Source organism: Microtus ochrogaster, assembly GCF_000317375.1.
Source record: "Microtus ochrogaster isolate Prairie Vole_2 chromosome 14 unlocalized genomic scaffold, MicOch1.0 chr14_random_1, whole genome shotgun sequence".
Lineage (NCBI taxonomy): Eukaryota > Metazoa > Chordata > Mammalia > Rodentia > Cricetidae > Microtus > Microtus ochrogaster.
The window spans coordinates 18,883,227-18,895,556 of record NW_004949096.1 but is presented as its reverse complement, the minus strand read 5'-3'; the positions used below and the strand labels follow the sequence as shown (position 1 = coordinate 18,895,556).

Below are 12,330 nucleotides of genomic sequence, written 5' to 3'. Positions count from 1 at the left end.
GTGATAATTGTTTTCTGGGTCTGGGTTACCTCACTCAAAAATTGAATTTCCTGCAAAATTCAAGATGTCCTTATTTTTTTTTTTCTGCACTTGGGAGACAGAGGCAGGCGGATCTCTGAGTAGCCAGCCTAGTCTATGGAGTGAGTTCCAGAACAGCCAGGGCAACATATAGAAATCATGTCTCAGAAAACAAAAACAAAACCAATAACCAGCTTAGCCTATATAACAGAACCTTCCCCCAAAAGTAAAATAATCACAAATATAAAATAATCTTAAGAGCTCAGTGGTTAAGGTCTTGCAGAATAGAGGACCCAAATGGATTCCCAGTGCTCATGCTGGGCATCTCAAACTGCCTGTAATTCCAGCTCCAGGGGGTCTGCTGCCTTTGACCTCCATGTCTCTGACTCTAAAGTGTACACACACACCGCACACACACACACACGAACCCCTACACACACAAAATTAAAAATAAAATAAATTTAAGGATATATATATTTTTTTACTTCAAAATAAGAAAAATACATCAAGGTAGTATACAAATGAAAGGGGAAAGATATTACCAATGTTGTTTGTTATTAAGAAATGTAAACAGTACTGAAAATAAGTCTACCTTAAAAAAAAAACCCAAAATTTATGTTGATAATTGTTTTGTTTTGTCTCTTTTTGGTTTCTTTGTTTGTTGTTTTTCTAGACAGGGTTTCTCGGTAGTTTTGGAGCCTGTCCTGGAACTCACTCTGTAGACAAGGCTGGCCTCGAACTCACAGAGATCCACCTGCCTCTGCCTCCCAAGTGCTGGGATTAAAGGCGTACTCTACTAGTGCCTGGCTTGTACAGTCTAGCCTGGCTCTTTACAAATAGCACAGAATGGCCTTGAACTCATGATTTTCCCTGCCTCAGCTAGTATTTTTGGTTTTTGAAATTTTTTTTTTCTTTTTAAATTTTGGCCTACATATCTTTGGCTGACCTGGAACTCACTATGTAGACTAGGCCAGCCTTGAATTTGCTGAGATCCACCTGCCTGTGTTTCCCGAGTGCTGTGATTAAAGGTGTTCTCTCCACCATGCCTAATTTAGCTAGGTTTTTGTTGTTGTTTTTTTTTAAAAACAATGATTTATTTATTTTTAGTTTATATGCGTTGGTATCTTGCCTGCATGCATGTCTGTGTGAGGGTGTCTGATTCTCTAAAGGTAGAGTACAGTTGTGAGCTGCCGTGTGAGTCTTCTGGAAGAATAGCCAGTGCTCTCAACTGCTGAGCCATCTCTCCAGCCCCTCAGCTAGCTTTTAATTAATTAATTTACTTACTAACTTTTTGGCTTTTCTGAGACTGGGTTTCTGTGTATTTCTGACTGTCCTGGAACTAGCTCTATAGACCAGGCTGGCTTCTAGCTCACAGAAATTTGCCTGCCTCTGCCTCCCAAGTGCTGGGATTAAAGGCGTATAGCACCATACCTGGCTCTTCAACTAGTTTTTAAATCACCTCACTGAGACATGGTTCACCTACCACATACTCCACCTATTTTAAGTATGTAAGTCAGTGGTTCTTAATAGAGTAAAACAACCATTTCTGTTACCTACATAGTTCCACATAATTTTACCACCAAAACAGCCCATAGACGCTCCCAGCCACTTTTCTCTTCCTCCTTTCTACTACTTTATTCCCTTCTCTACTCCCTTCTAGCCCAGACAACCATGAATATGCATTTTGTTAGTATTCAGGCATCCTTTTAGTAGGTTTGTCTGTTGTAGGTATTTCATGTAAATAAGATTCTACAATCTATGGCTTTCTCAGAAGTATTCTGAAAATTGGTTGGGTTTGTTCACTTGGCCCTGCCCCTGGACTCTCTAGCTCAGCTTTACCAACCTTTTAGCGAGCGGAATCTAAACTCCTGCACTACCAACAGCCAGGCAGAAAGAGTGATTTTGTAGTGTGCTTGCGTCCCCATCCACATTTCCCCCCTTTTTACTGCTGGGGACGAGACCTAGGGCCTTGTTCTTGGCTCAGCTACTAAGTTATGCTGCTGAGCTGCATCCCGACCCCATTCCTGTTCCGTTCTCCAGCAGCAGCAGCAGCACATGGCCATCTAAATTATGCAATCTCTAGTGGAGCAGATATTGCAGGACTCAAATGTAATTTAAACGCTTCCTTCTTTGCGGCTTGCCCTTTTTTACCCTCCCCAAATTAGCTTTTCTGATAGATTTGCTAATGATTCCTATTGTTCAGTAGTCTTACTGAACTGTTGAATCATACTCTTCATTTTCCTGTTCCTAGAACAGGTTTTGGAAATAGACTAAGAAGCTGTTTTGGCAAAAAGATTCCAAATTCTCCTTTCTAAGCAACAATAGACTTGAGTCTGAGACAAACAGAGGCAGAGATCCATGCAGGCTCTCAGACTTGTAGGCCTGTCCAGTGACTCTTGTGACTGTGAGGATTATATCTCTGAGTTAATGATACTGAGTGAGCATCACTAAATCTAAATATTCAAAATTCAAAATGTTCCAATTTTTTTTAAATATTTATTTATTTATTATGTGTATAATATTCTTTCTGCGTGTATTCCTACAGGCCAGAAGAGGGCACCAGACCTCATTACAGATGGCTGTAAGCCACCATGTGGTTGCCAGGAATTGAACTCAGGACCTTTGGAAGAGCAGGCAATGCTCTTAACCGCTGAGCCATCTCTCCAGCCCCAATGTTCCAATTTTTTAAGAATTTTTTTAAGTGTGTGTGTTGAATTCCCTGAGCTGGAGTTCTATGGGACTATGAACCACCCACTGTGGGTGCTGGGGCTGAACTCTTATCCTCCGCAAGGACAGCCTTCTCTTGTAACTGCTCAGCCAACTCTCCAGATCTGTGTTCCACAAGTCACAGATTTCAGAAAAAGAAAAGGAAGAAAACTTTCAGGTTTGAAGCTAAACATAGTAGCATACATGTGTAATTCTACCACTCTGGGTTTTGCAATTCAGATTAGGAATATTCTGTTTTCAGTTGGATTTAGTTGGAATCATGTGGTTTTAGCCTTTGAAGGTCTTTCACTAATAACATACACAGTTGCTGTCTTTCACTAATAACACAACAGTTGCTGTCTTTTCTCAGTGTGTCAGTGATCATATCTTCTATCTTCTCCCTGCACAGGCTGATGTGGATCTCACTCTGTACCAGTCTGACCTTGAACTCAGAAGTGGGAGAGTTTTGTTTTGTTTTGTTTTGTTTTACTAGAGCATTCACTAACGCTTGGTAGATCCCACTGTGATTCACTCCCTTAGTGAAGGATATCTTGGCTGGCCCAAGTTCTGGCAGTTGTGAATGAAGTGTTGTACATTAATGTCTAGGTTTTTGTGTGGAAATGAGTTTTCTGTTTATTTGGAGTAGATACAAAAGAGCAGGAGTGCTGGATCCATTACAGGTAGCCCACCAGGAATGACCACTTAGACAGTTTATAGTCAATTGAAAGTCTTTATTCCAGCTGGCTGAGACTGTGCTCAGGTATAGGGGAGGGGAGTGTTTTTTATTAAACCCTGAGCATTTAGGCCATGGGGCTTTTAAAGGCAAAAGCCCACATTCTGTTGTTTCACCTAGTAGCAGCAGGGGGACGTTGGCACAAGCAGGCAATTTGTCAGAAGCTAAGTTAGGGAATCTTGACCTCTGGGGCCTAGAATAGAGTTGGGTAATTTTCCATAGGCTCTTCTATCAAGGAGATCAAATTCTAGATAAACCTGAAACGGCCTCAGCTAGAATACAATGGAGGAACTGCTGCACATTCTAGGCCTGTCATAGATCGTATGGTAAGAGTATGTTCAGCTTCCTAGGAAACTGTTAAACTGTCTTTCTTCTTTTTCTCTCTGTAGCTTTGAAGCCTGTCCTGGCTCTAGCTCTTGTAGACCAGGCTGGCCTCGAACTCACAGAGATCCTCCTGCCCGTGCCTCCTGAGGATTAAAGGTGTGCGCTACCACCTCCCAGCAGTCAAACTGTCTTCTAAAGTAGATGTGCGTTTACATTCCCACCAGCAGAGAATGTTACTCTAGGTCTTGCCAGCACCTGGAGTTATCACTGCCTTAAAATTTTGCCACACTGCAGGGCTGGAGAGATGGCTCAGAGCTTAAGAGCCCTGATTGCTCTTTCAGAGATCCTGAGTTCAATTCCCAGTAACCACATGGTGGCTCACAACCATCTGTAATGAGATCTGATGCCCTCTTCTGGCCTGCAGCAGACATGCAGACAGAATACTGTATATATATAATTAATAAATCTTTAAAAAAAAATCTTGCCACACTGGTACCTGGGGAATGATTTTTCCTTGTTATTTAAATTTGCTACTCTAATGACTGGCCCGAAACTTCTTTTCATGTGCGTATTTACCATCTGTATATCTTCTTCATCAGCTTATTTGTTCAGGTCCTTTGCTCATTTTAAAAATCAGGTTGTTGGTTTTAAGAGGGTTTGTTCTTGCTTTTTTTCTTTTATTTTTTATTTCCAGGCTAGCCTTAAATTCATGATCCTTCTGCTTCTACCTTCTAATGTCATAGAAGAAGCTCATAGGATAGGGTTGATGTTATAAAGGATTGTTAATAGATTGGCACAGGGGACATTAAGTCACACAAGTACAATTTAGGTAAGGAGAATTGTCTCCAAAATACTCCAAAGATAAAGTAGTATGCTAACAGATCTGTGAAGTTCAGGGTGTTAGGGATGTAAATGTTTATTCACCAGGGCTGAGCATCCATTAGGCCTCCTTCCCTTCCCACAATAGAAGACATACTTCTAATGGGCAGCTCATGGGGGCATTGTATGGTCATAACAATCATGAAATTCTGGTCTGCCATTAAGTTCCCTGTGCTTTTATCACGAAAAACGTAATTTCGGCCGGGGGAGACAAGATGACCCTGGGTAACTATTCAAAAAAGAACAACACTGATGTAATTAAAATAATTCTAGCAATATGTAATGTCTTTGCTCTGTAGATCCCCTATCTGCCTAAGTGGCCAGACTTACAGTCTCCTGTCTGTGTTTAAATTGCTTGATGTGTGAGCTGGGAGTGGTACTCAAAAGATTTTTAAGGATGATGGTGTTTGTGGAATACATGAGCCTAAAATGTATATAGATAAATGAAATCTTGTAATGGGGGTCTAACTCTTTTTGGACTTCAAGCCACTGCCAGCCAGGTGCTGTAGTTAATAAGAGCTTTCTTTCATTGCCAAGTGTCTTAGAGAGGCTTCTTACTGAGAAGGTCTGTTACTTCTGTAACATGCGTGTTGGAGTTATAGGCATGCGTTACCATGCCAAGCCATTACATGCTTTTTTACAGATAAGGAAACCCAGATTCAAATGATTATTTTTACAAAAAGTCACACAAGTGCATACTGGCAGGAAATGTCAAAATCTGGTCCATTTGACTCACCTGTGTTTTCAGAAGCCATGATAATAACCAAGCACAAACTGTAAGATCCTACTTCAAGCCAGCTCCAGTCTGAGGCAGAAATAGAAAAACAGAGTTTGCTAAGAAGTATCTACATTATACTGTGCCTTTTATTTATTTCCTCCTGTATAAACTGGCATGGCCCCTATATAGTTAAGGGGAAGGTTTTTATTGCAGATGTGAGAGAAATAACACCCAGACACATATGGAAGAGTCCAGAGCAGAGAGAGAAGAAAACTAAACTGAACATGGCCAGCAGACTAGACATGGCCAAGACTGTCTGCAAGAATGGGAGGACAGCAGGGAGTAGAGAATAGAGAAATCATAGAGACAGGAGCAGAGCATAAAGAGAACACGCTGAGAATAGCAGGGCTTTAAGAGGGAGGCCTGTGAACTAGAGGGAGTTTAGGGAGGGGGAAGAGGTGAGAAGGGCTAGGATTCTAGCATGGACTTTGAAATGTGTAACAGGTATTTGTGATTCTGAAGGAGCCTGGAGGCCAGCACACACTTTGATATGCTGATAGGTGCCACAGGTAGATATGTGTTCCTTCTGCCAGAGGAAAGGAAAATGACTCTTGGGTAGTTTCTGAGAAATACTGGCTTTTATCTAACCCCCAGAGATCTTCCTATAGTCCAGGTTGAGCTCACTTCTGGATATTTTGACTGCCTTTTGGAGGTTGAGGAATTGGAATTTCCTTTGGACCTGACACCTGACATGAATAATGTCACAGCCATTTTGACTGCCTTTAGCAGCAGATTTTTTTTTTTTTTTTTTTTTTTTTGGTTTTTCGAGACAGGGTTTCTCTGTGGCTTTGGAGCCTGTCCTGGAACTAGCTCTTGTAGACCAGGCTGGTCTCAAACTCACAGAGATCCGCCTGCCTCTGCCTCCTGAGTGCTGGGATTAAAGGCGTGCGCCACCACCGCCCGGCTCTCTATGTAGTCTTGATTGTCTTGAAATTTTCTGTGTATTCCAAGCTGGTCTTGAACTCACCAAAATCTGCCAGCCTCAGCATCCCAAATCCTCGGATTAAAAGCATGCACTATCACTCCTGGCAAAAATAATTTTTTAAAAAATAAAGCCAGGAATGAAGGTGCAAACCTTTAATCCCAGCACTTAGGAGGCAGAGGCACATGAATCTTTGTGAGTTTGTGAGACCTTGCCTCCAAAAATAAATAAATATTTAAGAAAGAAACACTGAGTCTATCTAGTTTAGTACATGCAAAAACCTTTACACCTTAGAAGTCTTTCAGCTGTCTCTCAGGATTGGTCTCTCGGGCATTCTGAGGACAAATGCCCCCTCTGTAAATACCCCATGGCTCAGTCCATTAACTGGTGCTGGCACATTGCTGCACCTTCAGCCAGAACTGCTAAATGGTGGCTTGGATTTTGGGGGTTTATTTTTTTAAACAGGACAATACTTTTTCTTCCTGATGTTTCCAAGAGACGGGCTCAGTTGGCCAGCAATTCTTGCAAAAGCAAACCTAGTGACAATACTCTAATCTGTTGCTGGCATCTTTCACTCCCTAATCTATGTTTACATGGCACTAAAAATTGACTCTCTGATGCCAAGCTCTGTTTCTGTGTAGTGCTCTGGCACTGTTGGCCGAGAGTCCCCCCCTAGTTGCTTTACTACCATGCACTTGTATATAGCACACAGCTGGTTTTCAGAAGCATGGGCTGTACAGGACGCCTCTGAAGTCACTGTGTCACCAGTTACACAGCTGGATGTGGGTTCCCGAACTGGGTTCCTGGTTGTAGATCTACTCCTCTCCCCTACAATAGTTTGCTTTTTCAGTTTCTCTTAGAAACTAGTGTTTAGTTCATAATACATGAAGAAAACCAATTTACTTTCTTCCATTTGTGGTTAGATATATGCTTTTCTAGTAAGTTAGAAGAAATGGTAAGGAACTAAAGCAATTTGAGACTAGCTGTTAAAAGAGATGTCCGTGATAATAGATGTCCAAGCCTGGGGAACAATTTGGAAGTGCAGTGGAACGGAGTCTATATCAAAATGAAGAGTAATTCCTTCCAGGGAAATGGCAGACCTAACTAAAATGGTTTAAATGACTTGCATCATTAATGAGGCCAAGAAAATCTGAGCACAGTTCTTTTAAGAAAATCTTACAGACTTCTTCTATTTTATGGGATTCTAGAGTCATAAAACCCACTAAAATCTTTCAGAAAGGAAAAGGGAAGAAGGAAGGAAATACTACAGACATCCAGGCCATCTTTGGGTGGAAGGTTTTGGGAGTTTGAGATAATGTTTCTCTGTATAGCCCTGGCTGTTCTGGAATGCACTCTGTAGACCAGGCTGTCTCAAACTCAGAGATCACTTGCCTCTGCCTCCCAAATGTTGGGATTAAAGGTGTGCACCACAACTCCTGGTAGCCAAGCCTTTTCTTGACCCAACAATCAGAAAAGTTTTTACATCTGTTTTTTGTTTGTTTGTTTGTTTTTTTAACTGAAAAGATACATTTTTTTCAGATGTGAAGGTCAGAGAACAATTTGTGGGAGTCAGTTCTCTCTTTCACTGTATGGGTCCAGGAGATGAAACTCAAGCCTTTGGCCTTAGCAGCAGGTGGTTTACCTGATGGAGCCATCAGCAGGTGTTTGAGGTCAGGGGCCTCATTGATAACACCTCCTGCTTTGGGGTAGATCACAACTGTTCAGAATGATGTTTGATTTTGCAAGACTAAGTATTTTCGGACTGTCAATTTATTTACAATAGTATTTTTCAGCTTTGCTAAGTTTTGAGGGCTCTTATTTTTTATTATTTATTTGTGTGGGTGGTTGGAGAGAAGGAGAGCGCACATGCTTGGGGGTCAGAGGTTAACCTTCTGTCCTTTGGTTTTCTCCTTATTTCTGCTGCTATGCTGTGTATAGGAACTTCCACCCAGTTCTCCCTGCCTCCCCTGCTGCTGGGATTAGAGGTGACACTACTATATCCAGATTTTCTTTCTTTCTTTCTTTTTTTTAAATGAGTTCTGAGGATTGAACTGAGCCCATCAGGTTCTTATGATAAGCACTTTTGTCTGCTGAGCCATCTTCCTGGCCTAGAGGCTTTTTATTTAGTTTTAGCCCCATAAGCCAGTTTTCCTCTCCAGGAAGGCAGTATTGGCCATGTTGAAACCACATAACCTAAAAGTGTTACCATCTAGAAAATGAACTGTTATTTGTACCTTTTCTTACAATTTAAAGACAGGGACTGTTTATAAACTAATGCTGAAAAATATCTTCTGGTACAGTGACCTCCAGCCCCTGGATGAAAGGAAAAGGAGTAAGTTTCTTATACTTCATGGTTGTGTAGAGGCAGTTTCTCTTTTGATCATTTGAGGAAAGAGTAGAGAAGTATGAGAAGCAGCAGAGTAATAAATGTAGCTCTGTAAAAGGAACACATAGAGATGTTTTCACAGTGACACTCTTAGAGGGCACAGGCTAGGTGATGCTGGTGCATCTGGCATAAGACTGTGCTGTCCCAAGGCTAATCAGCACTAACAAGATCCGCAGCTGAGAATACCAGCTAGCCTGTCTTGCATGCAAGGATCTTCTGTTCTCCTAAGATTTCCTTCTGTCTGATCAAATGGGTGGTTGTGTGTGAAATGCACCTCAGGAGGAGGAGGAGGAAATGACATGTTCATGTAAATGAAATACAACTGCAAATTAAAGTGTCACCCTCTTTTAAAAAAATCAATTTTTTATTTAATTGGTTACCAAGGAAAAAATGTCATACTGAAGTGTATATCTCAGGGAAAATTAAACTGAATTATTACAGGTGAATCTGGAATTCAAGGAAGTTCTTGGAGGGGGAATTATAAAAAAATTGCCTTAATAAAAATATTCTCATGCTACAAAGGTAGGCTCATAAATTTCTGCTGTGTTATATGCCAGCGTTTCAAAAGAGATTAACAAATATTACCTCATTTGTTCTTTACTGCCTCCTCCAGTCACCGTGTGTTGACTGCCTCTTCGCTGGAGGAAGCCTCCTTTTGAGATGTCTTATTAGGAAAAAGGTCATTTACAAAGGAGGAACTGCTTCTCCCTAAGAGCACTGCGTGCTACCAACACGTCCAGAACTGAAATTAATTCATCTGCTTTTTCTGTTTTTTTTTTTTTTTCAAATGTCTTTGCCGACATTGCCTGAGAACTCATCTGCTTCTTCAGATGATGAGCATACTCTTAAGCAGTGCAGATATTCAGGATCCAACACTCCAGTAACAATGGGAGGGACTTTGAATGGGGCTCCATTTCCACATAGAATTGTTTCTTGTGAAAGGTCGTGTCTAGTTTCTCTTCTCGGTGACTTGTTGTCATCCATACCTCTCCAGCTTTCTTAGGCTTTTTCCCTCTACTGATTCCTGCGTTCCCTTAAATTCTGCAGTGGGAACATAGAAAGAATGTAGTGTAGTCTGATGTGCTCTTTTTGTCTTCTTTGTCATCAGGGGCAGTGATTGGAGATGGACAATCTGCTGTTGCCAGTAACATTGCCAATACTACCTACCGGCTCCAGTGGTGGGACTTCACCAAGTTTGACCTTCCAGAAATCAGCAATGGTGAGTCAGTGTGAAGCTGGAGTCACCCTGGATTGTCCCTCTCTTAGGGAGTTGTTGACGGCTACGCATGTTTCTAAGCTTCTTTCCTCAGCTACCAGTTAAGCAATTCAGAAAATAGTTCAGAGAATGTCCAGAGCAAATCACCCCTGAGGAATTTGTGGAGAAGTTCGTGGAGACTAAAAGATAGATAGATGGAGCTAAGAGAAAGAAAAGTGAATATAGGATTTATGAGCTACACCTGTGACCCTTGAGAAATATCATAGTGATTTTAGACTTGTTAACAAATCTAGGTCTCCATGAACCAAATGAGCGGTATGGTTAATACCTGATTTACAAACGTTTCTGACCCTTTTAAAGAAACCCATGACCCCATTGTTGAGCACTGCTGACATTTCCTCTGCTAATGTAGTCCTCGTGCATTTCTGAGAGCTGATGGTCAGCCCCTGTGTGATGGCTCTAGTGACTGCTGCGCCATCACTGTTAGGGCTCTGTTCTTGTCACGCCAAACCACCAACATTGATGGCACTTCGTCTCATTGGTTCTGTTTCTGCTGCTGCATCTCCGTATGATCTGCTGCCTTTTAAATGGAAGTCCTCCAGCAGTCTGGAAGTGCCCTGCCCTTTACCACAGGTCTTGTCTTTCAGACCAAACTTCTGTAGATTCCATTTTTCTAGTGTGGTTTTGTATGTTCTTCGTCTTCCTTTAACTTCAGCAATGGGGTGAAGTGAAACAGATCAGAAATTTCATGATGTGAGCTAATGCAGTGATTTTTTGATACATATTCTGCAGCTTTTTAAAGTTACAGTTGCATGTACAATAACTTAACATTCCTTGATAATTGATAGTAACCCAAAATTCAGCAATTTTGTGCTCGTATGTGGCTTGGATCTTTTGAGAATTAAGGCCAGTGTGTATTATCTTCCTGTCATTGCACTTCTGGTTCTTGCCTTGGAGCACCTTTATGAGCTTTAATCTGTCCTCTTTGAGTCGAAGGGGTCATCTGCTAATTTGATAAACATCCTTTTTCAGTCTTCCTTCACATTACCAGCAAAAATGGTGAATCAGTCAGAAATTGTAATAAGCTTTCTGGCATGTTTTTGGATTTTTGCCTGCATCAGTTTGGGAACATGAATTATTAGTACTTGGGCTTCACATCTAAAGTCTTTCCCTGTTAAAGATAGCTTCTCAGGGTCTGGAGAGATAACTTGCTAATTCTCCAGAGGAATAAAGTTCAGTTTCAAGCACCAGGGGAAACTCAGAAATGCCTGTAATTTCAGGAGATCTGATGCCCTCTTTTGGCCTCTGAGGACACCCACACATACATGATATATATCCATTCAAAATGTACACATACTAGGCATGGTGGCACATAGCTTTCAATCCCAGAACCTGGGAGGCAGAGGCAGGCAAATCTCTTGAGTTCAAATCCACCCTGATCTACAGAGCAAGTCCAAGACAGCTAGGGCTACACAGAGAACTTGTCTCAAGAACTCCTCCCCCTCAAAAATATATACACACATATACATAAATAAAAAGTAAAATAATCTTCTAGATAAATAATAAAGACAGTACCCCTGTATAGTGCAGACTAACTTTGAACTGGCTGTCCTCCTGCCTCAGCCTTAAGTGTTAGGGATGCAGGCATGCACACTATGACTGTTGGAAGCTCTTCTGTTTTCTGTCTCATGTAAAGTATTGTAAGAGTTTATAGGTACCTTTAAATAATTAAGATATTTTATCTGTATCATATTATGATATGCCAGTTTTAATATTCCTGTCAGACAAGGGAAGTGAGGTGAGTTTTTCATGCTTTGTTCTTAGCAAACCCTAAGTAGCAACCATCCATTTTATTCTAATTACCAATAAGCCACATGTCTAATAATCTCTTTTGTTTGTTTAATTTTTGTTTGGTTTATTACTCTGTGGGTGGATGGTTGGATGCGTGCACACACATGTATGTGTATGCCGTGACACACGCTTAGAGGTCAGAGGACAACTTTCAGGAATCAGTTCTCTTCTACCATGAGTTCTGGGAGTTGGACACAAGTCATCATGTGTGTGAGTAAAGTGCTTTCCCCACTCCATCACCTGGCTAGCTGGCTGGCGCACTAATCTTTCAGCTCTACTAAGAAGCCAAAGCAGACTGCCCCCCCCCTTTTCAAACTTTTTTTTAAAATATTTATTTATTTATTTATTTATACATACCAGATCTCATTATGGGCGGTTGTGAGCCACCATGTGGTTGCTGGGAATTGAACTCAGGACCTCTGGAAGAACAGTCAATGCTCTTAACCTCTGAGCCATCTCTCCAGTCCAGCCCTTTCTTATTAAGAACTCATTTGGTTTTTTTTTTGTTGTTGTTGTT

The 12,330-nt window shown here is 41.2% G+C and overlaps 1 protein-coding gene across 1 annotated transcript in view; it reads left to right on the top strand.

Annotated features, from left to right (window-relative positions):
* Ambra1 (autophagy and beclin 1 regulator 1) overlaps positions 1-12,330 on the top strand; it is a 202,829-nt gene that overhangs the window by 149,439 nt on the left and 41,060 nt on the right. Inside the window, exons 13-14 of the mRNA XM_013352584.2 lie at positions 9,855-9,965; positions 10,995-11,029. Of these exons, the coding sequence (XP_013208038.1) occupies positions 9,855-9,965; positions 10,995-11,029 (146 nt within the window). The remainder of the gene's footprint in view (positions 1-9,854; positions 9,966-10,994; positions 11,030-12,330) is intronic.